The 17,499-nt window shown below is 47.9% G+C and overlaps 1 protein-coding gene across 2 annotated transcripts in view; it reads right to left on the reverse strand.

Annotated features, from left to right (window-relative positions):
* Positions 1-17,499, reverse strand: part of LOC129695589 (kinesin-like protein KIF24) — a 79,769-nt gene that overhangs the window by 58,348 nt on the left and 3,922 nt on the right. Inside the window, exons 2-3 of one of the 2 annotated variants that reach the window (XM_055632679.1) lie at positions 15,411-15,997; positions 4,829-5,018 (exon numbers count right to left, since the gene is read on the reverse strand). In XM_055632679.1, coding sequence (XP_055488654.1) covers positions 4,829-5,018; positions 15,411-15,979 — 759 coding nt within the window. In that variant the 5' untranslated portion in view covers positions 15,980-15,997. The remainder of the gene's footprint in view (positions 1-4,828; positions 5,019-15,410; positions 15,998-17,499) is intronic. The other variant, XM_055632688.1, reaches the window with a different exon arrangement.

Consider the following 17,499-nt stretch of genomic DNA (forward strand, 5'->3'; position numbering starts at 1 on the left):
GAGTTGGATGATCAGCCATGATCATATTGAATGGCGGTGCAGGCTCGAAGGGCCGAATGGCCTACTCCTGCACCTAATTTCTATGTTTCTATGTTTTATGAAGAGATAATTACATATATTGATGACAGCAGAATGATTGATGCAATTTGTAGTCTACATAAAACACATCACATTGTCCAACCTTTAGCAGCCTTCCAAAACATGCTTTTGTTTTTGAGAAATGGGGAATGACACAAGGGAAACATCTTAGAGCAGGTGACTGAAAGTTTAAATGAGAGTTTTTAAAATGGATTTATCTAGTGTAGAGAGGCTGAGGTGTTTGGAATGTCAGCTTCAGATAACAATCTGCTAAAACAATATTGATTCTCAAATGCATGCAAACATAACAAATGGTTCATTTAATTTTCATGATTACGGGTCTTCAAAATTACAATCTGCTAATTAAGCAGCCATATATCATCTCAAATGGTAAAAAATAAGGTTAAAGAGGTCCATAACTGCATCATAAAATACGTTAAATAATGATCTATAGTCTTTCTAAATAAAATGTAACAGAACTCCCATCTACCGATACTCTCCTCCGCCTAATGGAGCTGGTCCTTACCCTCAACAAATTTTCGTTTGACTCCTCTCATTTCCTCCAAATCCAAGACGTAGCTATGGGTACACGCATGGGCCCCAGCTATGCCTGCCTCTTTGTAGGGTACGTCGAACAATCCTTGTTCGAGGCATAGCGTGGCCCTATCCCCAAACTCTACCGCTACATGGACGACTGCATTGGTGCTACCTCCCGCACCCATGTAGAACTCACTGACTTCATCCATTTCACTTGGGTCTCCTCTATACCCCGTAACTCTGCTCACTCCCCATCCTCCCACTTGTAACAAGGGCAGAGTCCCCCTTGTCCTCACCTTCCACCCTACCAGCCATCACAACATTTTCCAACATTTTCGCCACCTCCAACGGTATCCCACCACTGGCCACATCTTCCCATCTCCTCTCCTGTCGGCTTTCCGCAGAAACCGCTCCCTCTGTAACTCCCTGGTCAATTCTTCCCTTCCCACCCAAACCACTCCCTCTCCTGGCACTTTCCCTTGCAACCGCAGGAAATGCTACACTTGTCGCTTTACCTCCCCCCTTGACTCCATCCAAGGACCCAAGCCATCTTTCCAGGTGTGGCAGAGGTTCACCTGCACCTCCTCCAACCTCATCTATTGCATCCGCTGCCCTAGGTGTCAGCTGCTCTACATCGGTGAGACCAAGCTTAGGCTTGGTGATCGCTTTGCCCAACACCTCCGCTCAGTTCGCAATAACCAACCTGATCTCCCGGTGGCTCAGCACTTCAACTACCCCTCAAATTCCGAATCCGACCTTACTGCCCTGGGCCTCCTCCATGGCCAGAGTGAGTCCCACTGTTAATTGAAGGAGCAGCAACTCATATTTCACTTGGGTAGTTTACACCAAAGATCTTAGAGCAGTGCAAGATAGGCCACTCCTGCGAAATACAATGGGCTGACGTGTAGTACGCTAAGGAGGGGATTTTGGGCATTTTTCACCGCCCATTTTAGTAACCGGAGCCTACCTGACCCGACCCGACTCACAGTGTAATCAATGTTGCGGGGCAACAGTTTGTGTGTGTGATATAGGGTTAGATTCATAATTCTGTCAGTTCATACTTCTTGTCAAGAATAAAATTTGACTCTGATAATTGTCTTTTTTAATGTTTTTTAAATCATTTCTTTTTAAATGGCTCACAAGCAGTGTTTGAGTTGATTTTGTAGTAACCGGAACCGACCCGACTCGCAGGGTAATTAACATTGCGGGGGAAGTTTCTGTGTGTGATATAGGGTTAGGTTAGTTCATAATTCTGTTAATTCTTGTTAAAGAATAAAATGTTTATAAACACACATACATGAATGTGATATAAATGTATATAATCATATAACACACTCAATTACATTTCTTCTGATCCAATGATGAACTTTATTTCAGACTAGACAAGGGACATTGTAAACCTCCCCGCAACTTCACACACACATTAGGCCTTATCCCCACCCCGGCACTCCTTCGCCTGACCCCCCACTACAATGTCTCCCCCCCTCCTCCTATGCCCCGCTGACCCTCCCCGCTGACCCTCTCCCCCGCGCACCCCCCTCTCCCCGGCCCCGCACCCCGCTCACCCCCCATCTGGTCGGCGCCTGCGGCGGCTCGGTGGCGGCCCGGGCCCCGGCTACCCCTGCTCCCCCCGGGCCGCTCACCCCCTCTCCCCACTGCGCCGCGCACTCCCTCTCCCCGGGCCGCTCACTCCCTCTCCCCTGGCCGCGCACCGCCCTCCACCCTCTCCCCGGGCCGCTCACTCCCTCTCACCGCTGCGGAAACAAAGATCCGATCTTTGGCCGGAAGCAAGATGGCGGAGCAAGATGGCGGAGCAAGATGGCGGGGACTGGTTGCTAAAATGGGTCCTATAATCACCCATGAATCTGCCCATGAGCGTACTACGCGTTTGCGTGAGAGTAACCCATGTTGCTTTGCTCTAAGATCTTTGGTTTACACCCCAGCGGTATGAACATTGACTTCTCCAATTTCAGGCAGTCCTTGTTTTCTCCCTCTTTCCCCTCCCCTTCCCAGCTCTCCCACCGCCCACTGTCTCTGCATCTTCCTATCTTCTTCCCGTCCCATCAGTCTGAAGAAGGGTCTCGACCCGAAACATCACCCATTCCATCGCTCCATAGATGCTGCCTCACTCAATGAGTTTCTCCAGCATTTTTGTCTACCTCCCATTCTTTAGCATCACATTAAAGTACATCGAGTAGATAGAATATTGAGAGAATAGTAATTTTACAAGTTGTTTTGGGTTCTAAAATGATTCCCAACACCTTTGCTTTCTTAGAAGTTTAAGAGATTCTGCATGTATCTGATTATTCTAACAAACACTTGCAGATGTACTGTAGAAAGCATCATAACTGCTGCATCATGGCCTGATATGGCAATACCAATGCACAGGAACACAAGAGGCTACAAAGAGTGGTGGACTCAGCCCAGTCAATGACAGGCACAGCTCTCCCCTGCATCACAACCATCTGCATCAGGAACCCTCAAAGATGGTGGCATCCATCATCAAGGATCCCCACCATCCAGGATATACCCTCTTCACACTGCTACCATTAGCTAATTTCCTACAACTATCAGATTACCTCAACAGCAGTTCACGAGACAATCCCACCTATTGCACTACTATGAACTTTTTTTCTAATTATGTTTTTGCAGTAATGTCTTTTTTGCTGTCTTCTTTATTTTACAATTTTGTGTGATTGATATATAATGTGTAATTTGTTTTTTGTGTGTTTGTCTATTTATCTGCGATGCTGTAGCAAGCAAGATTTTTCATTCTATATACCACCTCGCCATATATGTGCGTGTGACAAACAACAAACAACATTTTGAAGAGCCGAACTAAGTGAGACTATCAAAATACATAGGAAGTCATATAGTCATAGGCCTAGAGTGATACAGTGTGGAAACATGCCCTTCGGCCCAACATGTCCCAGCTACACTAGTCCCACTTGCCTGCGCTTGGTCTATATCTCTCCAAACCTATCTTATCCCTGTCCCCGTCTAACTGTTTCTTAAGCGTTGGGGTAGTCCCAGCCTCAACTACCCCATCTGGCAGCTTGTTCCATACACTCACCAACCACCCTTTGTGTGAAAAAGTTACCCCTCAGATTCCTATTAAATCTTTTCCCCTTCACCTTGAACCTATGTCCTCAATTCCCCTACTTTGGGCAAGAGACTCTGTGCATTGACCCAATTTATTCCTCTCATGATTTTGTACACCTCTATACGATCACCCCTCATCCTCCTGGGCTTCAAGGAATAGAGACTCAACCTCTCCCTATAGCTCACACTCTCTAGTCCTGGCAACATCCTCGTAAATCTTCTCTGAACCTTTTCAAGCTTGACAATATATTTCCTATAACATGGTGCCCAGAATTGAACACAATATTTTAAATGGGGTCTCACCAACGTCTTATACAACTGCAACATGACCTCCCAACTTCTATACTGTAGTAAAATGAAATAAGCTGCCAAAACCTAATACATAAACATTCATCAACTGAATATTGGGTACCAACATAACGCTGTATTGAAACAAAAGTTCTGAGGAAGGGTCGCTGACTTGAAACATACTGATTTCCCTTCCCGCAGATGTGGGCATTTTTTGTTTCAGATTCCAGCATCCACAGTTTAATTTTTTTAAACTAAATTAAGTCAATTTTGTAATAACCAATTGTAATGAGGATCACATAGGGAGCAAATGATATTTAAAAGTGGTTTCTTTTAGATGGAAACATTGGTCTGTGCAACATGGAATAATTTGCTTTGTTATTGATCCACAACAAAACTATTCTTTGAACCTTGGTAACCACATAACCACAAGAGGGAAAATAACTGGCATCATTTTCAAAGGAAACCTTTGGGGAAAAAATTATCTTTAAAAAAGGTTGCCATAGTCAAAAAGGTAAGTAATACACAGGGGTGAGAAATATGCAGCGAATAACATATAATATAAATACTTGATCATGTGGAAATACCGATGTATGTTCCTGAAAATAATATAAAGAACAGTGGCAGTGCACTTTAAAGGCAGAATAACTCTTTATAATATTTATCTGATCATCAATCGTTTACTGCCTTCGAATACTACATTACCCACAAATAAACATTTAGGCATTTGTTTTTAAATAATAGACAAAATACATTTACTGTACGTGTGGTCATCAATATTTAAAGTTGAAAAAAAGGTTAAGAGAATTTTTTGAAATCCTACTTGTTGGAGATAATGTGTCAAATCAACTGCTTCCTTATTTTCACAAACAAGGACAGACTTTCCTTCTTCTACTTTTGCCACATCAACTTCACCACGTCGCACTTCTCGTACTCCCAGTGGTCGCTTTCTTACACACACGTGGATTTTCTCAGTCTCAGTCCAAGTCTGTTCCTTCGCAGGATTGATATGCCTTTGAACAATGACCAAAAATATTACATTGCGAGGAAAAGAAAATTCATTACAACAGTGACTATACATTTAAAAAAAAAGCATTTCAATATCTATAAAAAGGTCATAAAAAGCTGTCTCATTCCAAAGCAGAAAACACATGTCCTCAGCAAGTTAGGCAGTATTAAAAAAAAACACAGACCAAATGCATTAGTTCAAAGTAAAGTCTTCTGAAAGCCTCTGATGAGAAGTTGGTGATCTATAAAGTTAACTCTGGCTACTTTTTCCATAGATACAGGCTAATGGTGAGTATTTTGAATATTTTCTGTTTTTATTACAAATTTCTAAATTACGTTAAATATTATGTATTACATAGGAGAATCACTGTCAACATCTCAAGAACAACATAGACAATATAGACTTATGTTTCAAGGCACATTGTTTATTCTTCCCACATAGAAATTCAGAGTTTCAGACATCAGTGATTTACCAGTAGCAGTTCATCTGGAACACGGCGATGTTTGTTTAAATATAATTCTCAATGTGGAACACGCACTACTTGCTCTGACATCAATGACCATACATTGAAAATGAAAATTCTGCCATTCACAAGCTCCAGAGTACATTAAATCCCAAATGATTTCCTGCTCCCTCTGTGGCTAACCAAGCAAAATTATCTCCTTTAAATAAAATACTCAAGTGGAGAGAAGCTCATTCCTGTAGAATAAAAGGTGATCTCACCCAAGTGAACAGGAATCAAGGATCGCAAGTGGTATAATAAACGAGGAATAACAACATTTAATACTAGATAGTTTAGCATATTTTCACAAGTTGAAAACAAAAAGGTTTCCAAAGATAAGTCACTAATAGCTAGACTGAGGCATCAAAGTGAAACAAAAAAATGGAAGCTTATTATAAACGCAAGGCACAAGATACCAGATATGCATAAAGATGAGGTACTTAAATGCTAGCAGTAATAAACAAAAACAACACATATAATAAATGTGCATCCATAACTTGCTGAAGGGAATAAGGGTGAAGGTGCCGGAGGTTTTAGCTACAATCGGTTAATCCTTCATGAATAGGAATATAGAGGGCAGGAAAATGGCCAAAATTACACATCCAAAAATGAACAGGTATAAAACTGGTGACAATGACAATGTTAGTTCATTGTCAGAATCTTAGAGCCAATTTCCTGAGATAAAACGAACTTGCATTTTGAAAGATATGGAGTGATACATGTTAAAAACAAATTGGATTTGAATAACAATAGTGTATTGTATTGTCAGCTTGTTTACAAATATTAAAGAGTACCTTTTCATACCTCTAGTTTCCCTCTCCCCTGACTCAGTCTGAAGAGCGGTCTCGACCCAAAAGGTCATCTATTCCTTTTCTCTAGAGTTGCTGCCTGACCTGCTGAGTTACACCAGCATTTTGTGTCCATCTTCAGAAGAAATAGTTCCCAAGTCTGGTTGTGCACGCATTCACCTTTTTTTGTACCTTCTGCCGGAAGAGAGCAGGGAGAAGAAATGGATGGATCAAGTTTTTGATTATTTTGGCTGCTTTTCCGAGGCAGTGTGAAGTGTAGATGGAGTCAATAGTGGGAAGTCTGGTGTGTGTGATGCACTGGGCTACATCCACAACTTTCTGCGATTTCTTGTGGTTTTGAGCACAGCTGTTCCCCACATCGGCACAAGCCCCGATGTAATCCAACAGTATGCTTTCTATGGTGCATCTGTAGAAATTTGAGTCATTGGAGACATGGTAAACTTCCACAGTCCCCAAGGGAAGCAGAAGTGTTGGTGTGCCTTCATGGCTGTCGCATCAATGCGGTTGCAGAGCCCTAGTGAGACCACACCTGGAGTATTGTGTGCAGTTTTGGTCCCCTAATTTGAGGAAGGACATTCTTGCTATTGAGGGAGTGCAGCGTAGGTTTACAAGGTTAATTCCAGGGATGGCGGGACTGTGATATGCTGAGAGAATGGAGCAGCTGGGCTTGTACACTCTGGAATTTAGAAGGATGTGAGGGAATCTCATTGAAACATATAAGATTGTTAAGGGTTTGGACATTCTAGAGGCAGGAAACATGTTCCTGATGTTGGGGGAGTCCAGAACCAGGGGCCACAGTTTAAGAATAAAGAGTAAGCCATTGAGAACGGAGACGAGGAAACACTTTTTCTCACAGAGAGTGGTGAGTCTGTGGAATTCTCTGCCTCAGAGGGCGGTGGAGGCAGGTTCTCTGGATGCTTTCAAGAGAGAGCTAGATAGGGCTATCTCTATAGAGATAGGGCTCTTAAAAATAGCGGAGTCAGGGGATATAGGGAGAAGGCAGGAACGGGGTACTGATTGGGGATGATCAGCCATGATCACATTGAATGGCTCGAAGGGCCAAATGGCCTACTCTTGCACCTATTGTCTATGGTTCATTGTTAATCCCCAACAGATCATTGCTAATATTAATATCAACCAAAGCTTAAATTGCAAACAGCACTGCCCAAGACGACAAGAAATTGCAGAGAGTTACAGATTATGCTCAGTTCATCTCACAGGCCAGACTCCCCCCAGTTGACTCCTACACTTCATACTACCTCGGGAAAGCACCCAACATAATCAAAGACATTTCCCACCTCAGTCATTCCTTCCCCTCTTCGCACCTGTTGTGCAGAAGATACAGAAGCTTGAGAATGGCACCACCAGTCTCAGGTACAACTTCTTTGTTTCCCTTACCAGCCATCTGAATAGTCCTGAATAAGCTAGTGTACAATTTAACTCAATTACTTATCAGTTACTCCCTCCCTCCATAACCCCTCTCCTCCCTACTACCTTCCTGTCCCTCTGTCCCCCTGCTCCCACACTCCTCACTTCCCCCCCATCCCACCCCGCCCAGAATGAAAATCGCGATTTAAAAAAATGTAATTCTCAAAGAAAATCACGTTTTTTCTTTAAACCTAAACACTATGTTAGCTGCTTATGAAAACGGAAGAATTTTTTTTAAATCGCGATTTTTAAAATGTAAATAAGATTCGGGATCACATTGTGCCGTCATTGAGATGCGGTTAACGGGCAGGGCCAGTGCAAAAGTGGTTTAAAAGTGGCTTTTGTAAAGTTTAAAATGTCAATAAGTTGAAAAATATAACATTAATCCAAACAAAATGTCCCTTTTACATCCAAGGACATTGGTGAGCAAGATGGGCCAAAAATTGTAGCACTATCATGTGCCGTTTTGGCAGAGTTTTTAATCATCAGTCACACAAACAGAGAATTTTAGTAATATATACACTAGATAAACCAAGTGAGATTCGTTGGGTCCCTGTCACACAGGAGGCCTGGCCCCCCCAATGCAACCCATTCCCCTAACACAACATTCCAGCACCCACCCATAGCCCCCCACGGGAGGCGTGGTCCCCCAACGCAACCTCTTCCCCAACGCAAGATTCCACCACTCACTTGTTCCTCCAACCCAACCCATTCTCCCAATGCAATATACCGCCATTCACCCATAGCCCCCAACTGTGCAGGTCAGCTAATTTTTAAAGCAATATTCAACCACTCACCTATAGCCCCCAGGGGAGGCCTGGTCCGCCAACAAAACCTGTTCTCCAAGGTAAGAGTCGACCACTTACCCGTTCCCCCAACGCAACCCTTTCCCCCAATGCAATATTCCACCACTCACCCATAAACCCCAACTGTGCAGGTTGGCTCATTTTTTTACCCTCCCTCATTATAAACTTTTTTTAAAATGCAGTTGCACTAACATTTTTTTAATTCTTTAACGTGATGTTGGTGCCAACGACAAGGCCATCTTTTGTTATCCAAATCTACTTATTAAACTTTGCTGTGGCTTTGCAATCACATCTGTGCTAGGTTAGGCTGGCAGATTCTTCCCCTGAAGGACATTTGCTGTCAAGGACTCAGTGTTTTGGAATAGCAACATTGTAGATGGTAGAGCATTGTGACGTCATAGCTGGTAACTGCCTAAATGCCAGTGCAGATTTGAAGAAATCCTTCTCAAAGTGGGATTTTGTAAAGCTAAAAATGTTAATAACGTAAAATATAACATCAATCTGAACAAAACTTGACAAAAACCACCACAGGACAATTGTAAGGTGGTGCAAAAATGTTAGCACTATCATGCACCATTATGGCGTTGTACAGGTGTCACCTACGCGCACTCACAGGCATAGAAAGAAACAAACAAGATGAGAGCTTTAGTAATATACTAGACCAAGTGGGTCCCGTCCCCTCAATGCGCGGTTGCAGGGGGAGGGCGGTGGCCTTCGACATCACACACACTAACCACCCCCCTCACACTAACCCCCCCTTGATATTATATTAATATTATTCATTTGCTCATTTTACCCCATCCCCCGCTCGATCCACTCACGCATAACCACCAACTGCGCAGGCACGGCTAGACGGGGTGGGGTAGAGAGGGAGGGGGTTAGAAGGGAGAGGGAGGGGGGTAGAGATTGAGGGGTGGAGGGCATGCGGCGTCACAGGGGAGGACTGGTTCCCAAACGCAATACTCCACCACTCACCCAGAAAGTGGGGGGGGGGGGAGGGGGGGGGGAGGGGAAAGAGGGGGGGGGGGGGGAGGGGGGAGGGGGGGGGGAGGGCAGGGGGAGAGAAGAAGGAGGGAAGGGGAGAGAAAGGGAGGGGGGGGGGGAGAGAGGGAGGGGGGGGCAGAGAGAGAGAGGGGGGGGGGGCAGAGGGGGGGGGGGGGGCAGAGAGGGGGGGGGGGGGCAGTGGGGGGGGGGGGGGGGGGGGACAGAGAGAGGGGGGGGGGGGGGGGGAGGGGGGGGGGGGAGAGAGGGGGGGGGCAGAGTGGGGGGGGGGGGCAGAGTGGGGGGGGGGCAGAGTGGGGGGGGCAGACAGAGGGGGGGCACAGTGGGGGGGGGGGGGCAGAGTGGGGGGGGGGCAGAGGGGGGGGGCAGTGGGGGGGGGGACAGAGTGGGGGGGGGGCAGAGTGGTGGGGGGGGACAGGGGGGGGGGGGGGGGCAGTGGGGGGGGGGCAGTGGGGGGGGGGCAGAGTGGGGGGGGGGGGCAGTGGGGGGGGGGCAGTGGAGGGGGGGGGGGCAGTGGGGGGGGCCAGAGAGTGGGGGGGGACAGAGGGGGGGGGGGGGGGCAGAGGGGGGGGGGCAGAGGGGGGGGGCAGAGTGGGGGGGGGGGGGGCAGAGTGGGGGGGGGGGAAGAGTGGGGGGGGGGGGGGGAAGAGTGGGGGGGGGGGGGGAAGAGTGGGGGGAAGGGGGGGCAGAGGGGGGGGGGGGGAAGAGTGGGGGGGGGGCAGAAGTGTGGGTGGGGGGGGGGGGGGCCAGAGTGGGGGGGGGGGGGGAAGGGGGTGGAGGGGGCAGAGGGGGGGAAGAGTGGGTGAGAGGGGGGGGGGGAGAGGTGGGGGGGGGGGGGGGGAGAGTGGGTGGGGGGGGGGGGAAGAGGGGGTGGGGGGGGGGAAGAGTGGGTGGGGGGGGGGGCAGAGTGGGGGGGGGGGCAGAGTGGGGGGGGGGGGGGGGGGAAGAGTGGGGGAGGGGGGGGAAGAGTGGGGGGGGGGGAGGGGGCAGAGTGGGGGGAGGGGGGGCAGATGTGGGGGAAGAGTGGGGGGAGGGGGGGAGAGGGTGGGGGGGGGAGCAGAGGGGGGAAGAGTGGGGGGGGAGGGGGGCAGAGTGGGGGGAGGGGGCAGAGTGGGGGAGGGGGGGGAGGGGGCAGAGTGGGGGAGGGGGGCAGAGTGGGGGGGAGGGGGCAGAGTGGGGGGAGGGGGCAGGGGGGGGGAGTGGGGGGAGGGGGCAGAGTGGGGGGGGGGGGGGGGAGTGGGGGAGGGGGGGGGGGAGGGAGAGGGGGAGGGGGTGGGGGGAGGGGGGGGGGGGCGAGGGCGGGTGTGGGGGGGGTGGGGGCGGAGGGGGAGTGGGCGAGGGGAGGGGGGGGTCGGGGGGGGCGGGGGGGGGAGGAGGGGGGGGGGCGGGGGGGGGGGCAGGGGGGGGGGGAGGGGGGGGCAGAGTGGGGGGAGGGGGCAGAGTGGGGGGAGGGGGGGCAGAGGGGGGGGAGGGGGCAGAGTGGGGGGAGGGGGGCAGAGTGGGGGGAGGGGGCAGAGTGGATGGATGGATAGATATTGTTGTACTAATTTGATTTGCCCAGCCTAAATGTAGATGAAAGTCCTTATTACCCCAGATCTTGAACCTCTAAACTCCTTTATATTGTCCTTCATCACAACAAATGCAATTCCCATCAATATTTTCTGTCTCCTGCTGTTGTTTAGCACCACCCAAACTGATGTAATTCTATATTGTTAACTGCCATGCCTTTCTAAATACTGTAGTGAAGTCATCTCTTATTAAAAAGGTGCCATCCCACATCCTTTTCTTTTATGCCTGTACTTCCAAGTGCCCTGGAGTATTGAGTTCCCAGCTTCAGTCACCACGCAGCCACAATTGTGCAATAGCAGTTAGATCAGATTAGTTTCTGACTATTTGTGCTGTTAAATCATCCACCATGTTGCAAATACAACATGCACTCAAACACGTTGCCTTCAATGAAAGGGTCGACTGGGCTTGTATTCGCTGGAATCTAGAACGATTAGAGGGATCTTATAGAAACATATAACAACTAAGAAGATTGGACAGGGCAGATGCAGAAAAATGTTTCCGATGTTGGGGGAGTCCAGAACCAGAGGTTACCGTTTAAGAATAAAGGGTAAGCTATTTAGGACTGAGATGAGGAAAAACTTTTTCACCCAGAGAGTTGTGAATCTGTGGAATTCTCTGCCACAGAAGGCGGAGGCCAATTATATAACCATATAACAATTACAGCACAGAAACTTAACTGTACAAACTTAAAGCACACGGCATTGGGGGTTCAGTATTGATGTGGATAGAGAACTGGCTGGCAAACAGGAAGCAAAGAGTAGGAGTAAACGGGTCCTTTTCACAATGGCAGGCAGTGACTAGTGGGGTACCGCAAGGCTCAGTACTGGGACCCCAGCTATTTACAATATATATTAATGATCTGGATGAGGGAATTGAAGGCAATATCTCCAAGTTTGCGGATGACACTAAGCTGGGGGGCAGTGTTAGGTGTGAGGAGGATGCTAGGAGACTGCAAGGTGACTTGGATAGGCTGGGTGAGTGGGCAAATGTTTGGCAGATGCAGTATAATGTGGATAAATGTGAGGTTATCCATTTTGGTGGCAAAAACGGGAAAGCAGACTATTATCTAAATGGTAGCCGATTGGGAAAGGGGGAGATGCAGCGAGACCTGGCTGTCATGGTACACCAGTCATTGAAGGTAGGCATGCAGGTGCAGCAGGCAGTAAAGAAAGCGAATGGTATGTTGGCTTTCATAGCAAGAGGATTTGAGTATAGGAGCAGGGAGGTTCGACTGCAGTTGTACAGGGTCTTGGTGAGACCACACCTGGAGTATTGCGTGCAGTTTTGGCCTCCAAATCTGAGGAAGGACATTATTGCCATAGAGGGAGTGCAGAGAAGGTTCACCAGACTGATTCCTGGGATGTCAGGACTGTCTTATGAAGAAAGACTGGATAGACTTGGTTTATACTCTCTCTAGAATTTAGGAGATTGAGAGGGGATCTTATAGAAACTTACAAAATTCTTAAGGGGTTGGACAGGCTAGATGCAGGAAGATTGTTCCCGATGTTGGGGAAGTCCAGGACAAGGGGTCACAGCTTAAGGATAAAGGGGGAAATCCTTTAAAACCGAGATGAGGAGAACTTTTTTCACACAGAGAGGGGTGAATCTCTGGAACTCTCTGCCACAGAGGGTAGTTGAGGCCAGTTCATTGGCTATATTTAAGAGGGAGTTAGATGTGGCCCTTGTGGCCAAGGGGATCAGAGGGTATGGAGAGAAGGCAGGTACGGGATACCGAGTTGGATGATCAGCCATGATCATATTGAATGGTGGTGCAGGCTCGAAGGGCCGAATGGCCTACTCCTGCACCTAATTTCTATGTTTCTAAAACAGGCCATCTCGGCCCTTCAAGTCCGCGCCGAACACTTATTTTCCCCTACTCCCATCTATCTGCACTCAGACCATAACCCTCCATTCCTTTCCCGTCCATATACCTATCCAATTTATTTTTAAATGATAAAATCGAACCTGCCTCCACCACTTCCACTAGAAGCTCATTCCACACAGCTACCACTCTCTGAGTAAAGAGGTTCCCCCTCATGTTACCCCTAAACTTCTGTCCCTTAATTCTCAAGTCATGTCCTCTTGTTTAAATCGTCCCTACTCTCAATGGGAAAAGCTTATCCACGTCAACTCTGTCTATCCCTCTCATCATTTTAAATACCTCTATCAAGTCCCCCCTTAACCTTCTGCACTCTAAAGAATAAAGACCTAACTTGTTCAACGTTTCTCTGTAACATAGTTGCTGACACTCAGGCAACATTCTAGTAAATCTCCTCTGTACTCTTTCTCTATTTTGTTTACATCCTTCCTGTAATTAGGCGACCAAAATTGTACTGGATGTTTTCAAGAGAGAGTTAGATTTAGCTCTTAGAGCTAAGGGAATCAAGGGATATGGGGAAAAAGCCAGAACAGGGTACTGATTTTGGATGATCAGCCATGATCATATTAAATAGCGGCGCTGGCTCGAAGGGTTGAATGGCCTACTCCTGCACCTATTTTCTATGTTTCTATCTTTCCATGTTGGCCTTCTAATGTTTTTATTTATATTCTAACCAATTTATTCTGCTTAAATATTTTAACTGTTTATCTATTTTGTTTATTATATTTGCATGTTCCTCTTCCAGCTTTGTTTCGATCCCTCCTAACTCTACTCTTTGGCTCCCATCCCCTTTATCCCCGACTCACCAACAAACTCCACTATGACAATACTTCATGACGGAAGTCATCTTCCAACCTGGTAACAGGCAGGCAATTTACCAACTTGAAGCCCCACCTCTGACCACATCTACCTCCTAACTACCGAATCTCATAGAACTACTGCACTCTTGTTGCTCTTCTCCTCATGTACAGCTATCCCACTCAGTGCCACATTCACATCTCTGTACATTACCCTCACTGGAATCCAAAACAGGGAAGGAAATAAAAAAACTGTTAGTGAGCAAAAGTGACACAATGGATACTTGCTATGCTCCCCTCTGTCTGCACAATTGGCTGTCATGAGTCTTCCTCCATAAACGAGCTATCCCAAAGTTGTCAAGCTCATTGATGCATCACCGTGAGACAAACTTGCTGCTCACGTGTCAAAACCCAACATTCAAGTTGCTGCAAATGGAGACATTTCCTGCATGTGGTTGTCAAGTTCACTGGAAGTATCCATGATTTCTCACATGGCACAGAATGCACAATCTTCTCAGCAATGCTGCATTTTCTCACCTTTAGAGATGTTTTTAAGCAGAAACTGAAAATATTTTCCAAATCAGCAACATGCCTTCTACGGATGTTGATTTTGAACTGTGGTACGACATTTTCAATCCAATGCCAGTATCACATTGCTCGTTACTATGACTGCACATACTCAAGACCAGCAAGCTCGAGGAATCCACATTCATACCCTCAAGTGCCAGCAGCCAATTTTCCCGACATCAATTAATGAGCCACTGATAGCAACAGGCTCGCCAAATACCACTCTCCTCCCTTCTCTGTGGATTGTCACCTTGTCGTGGTGGAGAAGCTTGTGTGGTCCCGAGATCCTGAGAGTGATGCTGTCTGGAGCTATGTTCCTAGTAAGGCCACCCATGGGGGCAAGGTCTAGGGGGAGGTCCCTGACAAAGAGCAATCCAACCAAGACCTCAACGGTGGAACAGATGGTGGATGATGGCTGACTTTAGTGAAGCGTCACAACGGCTGGGAAGGCGGATAAAGGCTGCAGCAGAAAAGGGTTCCCGGTCATCTTGGACTCCATGCCACTGGATCCTGACCGAGATCTGTCAAGGACCGTGGGGTGGCTGTCTGTGCACCACATTAAACAAAGTCACACACAGGGTCCTACCCTATGGAGTGGAGAGGACAGTCATACTCATTTCGAGTGACCGCCAATGATGACCACTCTCCTCCACACCACAAATATCACTCTCCTCCACACCACAAGTTTGCTTGTTTATCATCTGAACTGAAATCTGAAGTGAATGTTGAAGTAAATTAACTCGATTTAACTAATAAACTTATAAAAAACATTGTCTTACTCAAAGTACACATCTGAGGACCGTGCACGCGGAACTTATTCTCAAATCAGACACTTATTTTAAACAGTACCAACAGACTATAAATATCTATCACACTTGGATTCAATTCAAAACATATATGCAATGTTTTTTATTTTAATACATCATTTTTCCCCACAATATAATATTTATAATTGCATTTTGGCTTCACTATATTTTGTGAAAGTTCTGAAAAACTAACAAGCACATGATGTAATGTTGAAATATTCATTGAAATACCTTATGGCAGCACGAGGCAGTCCATAATTATATCCTGAATTGTGCAAAATCATGTGTGTGTTCTGGATCTCATTCTTGCTACAATCCTTTGCTCCTCCCTCAGGAAGCAATTGTGTTTCCTTTAGATCTGATCTGGCAGATAGTTGGTCAGGAGGTGAAGGGGTTTTCAATAATCTAGAAGCTGTACACTGACACTGATTGGCAGTGGATGATAACTTTGGATTACTGCTGGAGCTAGGAGCCCCACAGATACCAGTCGAGGAATCAAAATCCAAATGTCGTCGAGGACCAGGCTTAACCTTCTCCACACAAAAGTTAAGAGAGCCTGCTTGAGTGTGTTCCATATTTGCAATATGATCACGCTCATCTTCCTGTACAGCTTTAATGATTTGAATGAGCTGGAACAAACGTTTTTGATCCTGCAGGTTGTGAATCCCGAGCAGAGAATAATCATTTATGGTTAGTTTAGCCAGCTCCTGAGACTTCAAAAAACCCATTGCAGTAAAATTAGTGTAATACTGTTCCAGTCTTGCTTCACACAGGCATTCGTAGAGACATGAAGACATCATCACAAATTTATAGTACTGCTGGATAAATAGAAAATAGAGCAATGAACATCATCTTCAATCATTTGTCACAATCAATTAAAATATCCAGAAAACAGTAAAGTAAAATAATAATTGATTCTTTGGGATAGGATTTACTCACTTTTAGAAGCATACTAGACTAGAGACCCAGTCACACGGGAGGCCTGGTCCCCCAACACGACCCATTCCCCAACGCAATATTCCACCACTCACCCGTTCCCCCAACGCAACCAGTCCCCCCACAATACAATATTCCATCACTCACCCATAGCCCCTAACTGCACAGGAGCGGCTGAAGGGTTCCCGTTGTGATACCTCCGATCGCCTCACCCCCCCCCCCCATTCCGCCTCTTGCCCTCCCCCCACCCCACGCATTCACTCCATCCGCCCTCAACCCCCCCCCCCCCCCCCCCACCACCGCATCCACTCTTTGCAGCTCTCCAGGTACGGCAAGTGGAAAAGGAATTTATTAAAGCTTAAAATGTGAATAACTCTTAAAATATAACAACAATTTAAATGTTAAAGATGAGATTTATTCAGTCCATTCTTTCTTGTTGCATCTCTTGTTGCGTTCTGCAGCCGGGGGAAAGGGTGACGGCTTCAGGCAGGGGCGGGTGGGGAAGTGTTCTACACCTGGGGGAGGGGGACAACTTCAGGCGGGGGCTGTCGGGCGGGCGGGGGGGGGGAAACATCCTGCAGCTGGGAAGGGGGACGACTTCAAGCGGGGACGATCGGGGGCGGTTGGGGGGGGGGGGGGGCGCGGGAGCGTCCTGCATCCGGGGACGGGACTGCTTCAGGCAGGGGCCAGTGAGGGGAAGCGTACTGCAGTGGAGGAGGGGGACGGGGGGTGCGTGGGGGATGCATGGGGGAGGGGGGGGGATGCGTGGGGGAGCGTGGGAGAGGGGGCGGTGCGTGGGGGAGGGGGGGAGGAGGGAGGTGGTGCGGGGGAGGGTGGTGGTGCGGGGGAGTGGTTGCGGGGGTGTGTGTGTGGGGGAGGGGGGTGTGTGTGGGGGGTAGTGGGCGGCGGAGGGTTGGCGGGGTGCGTGCGCTGGGGGGGTGTATGGGCGGGGGGGGGGGAGAGCTCGGAGAAAAGACGGGGGTTGTAGGGGAGAGGGGGGGGGTATCACGGGGAGAGAGGGGGCAGGAGCCAGCGAGGTGGACCCGAGGGGATGGAGCAGACGGTGCATTGGGAACTCACAGCGGGCACTGGTCGCTGGACTTCTCCTAAGCCGAGATCAGATTCTCTGCTTTTCGTTTGGCGACATCACCCGCACCGGGCTTCCTGTCCCTCCGAAAATAGTGTCCGGTTGGAAACCCCCGCCTGCCATCCTCAGCTCCAGTATAGACGCAATGGCGCAGGAAGGGGTGGAACGTCCCGCGGAGTGACAGGAGAAAAGAATAATCTGCGCGGCGCTGACAGGCTGGAGAGGAGAGATCTGCACACGAGCGGAGTTTTATATTTTTAAACCTCGTTACCTTTTACAATAGACCACCTATCGGAA

Source organism: Leucoraja erinacea, chromosome 1 (genome assembly GCF_028641065.1).
Source record: "Leucoraja erinacea ecotype New England chromosome 1, Leri_hhj_1, whole genome shotgun sequence".
NCBI classification, from domain to species: Eukaryota; Metazoa; Chordata; class Chondrichthyes; order Rajiformes; family Rajidae; genus Leucoraja; species Leucoraja erinaceus.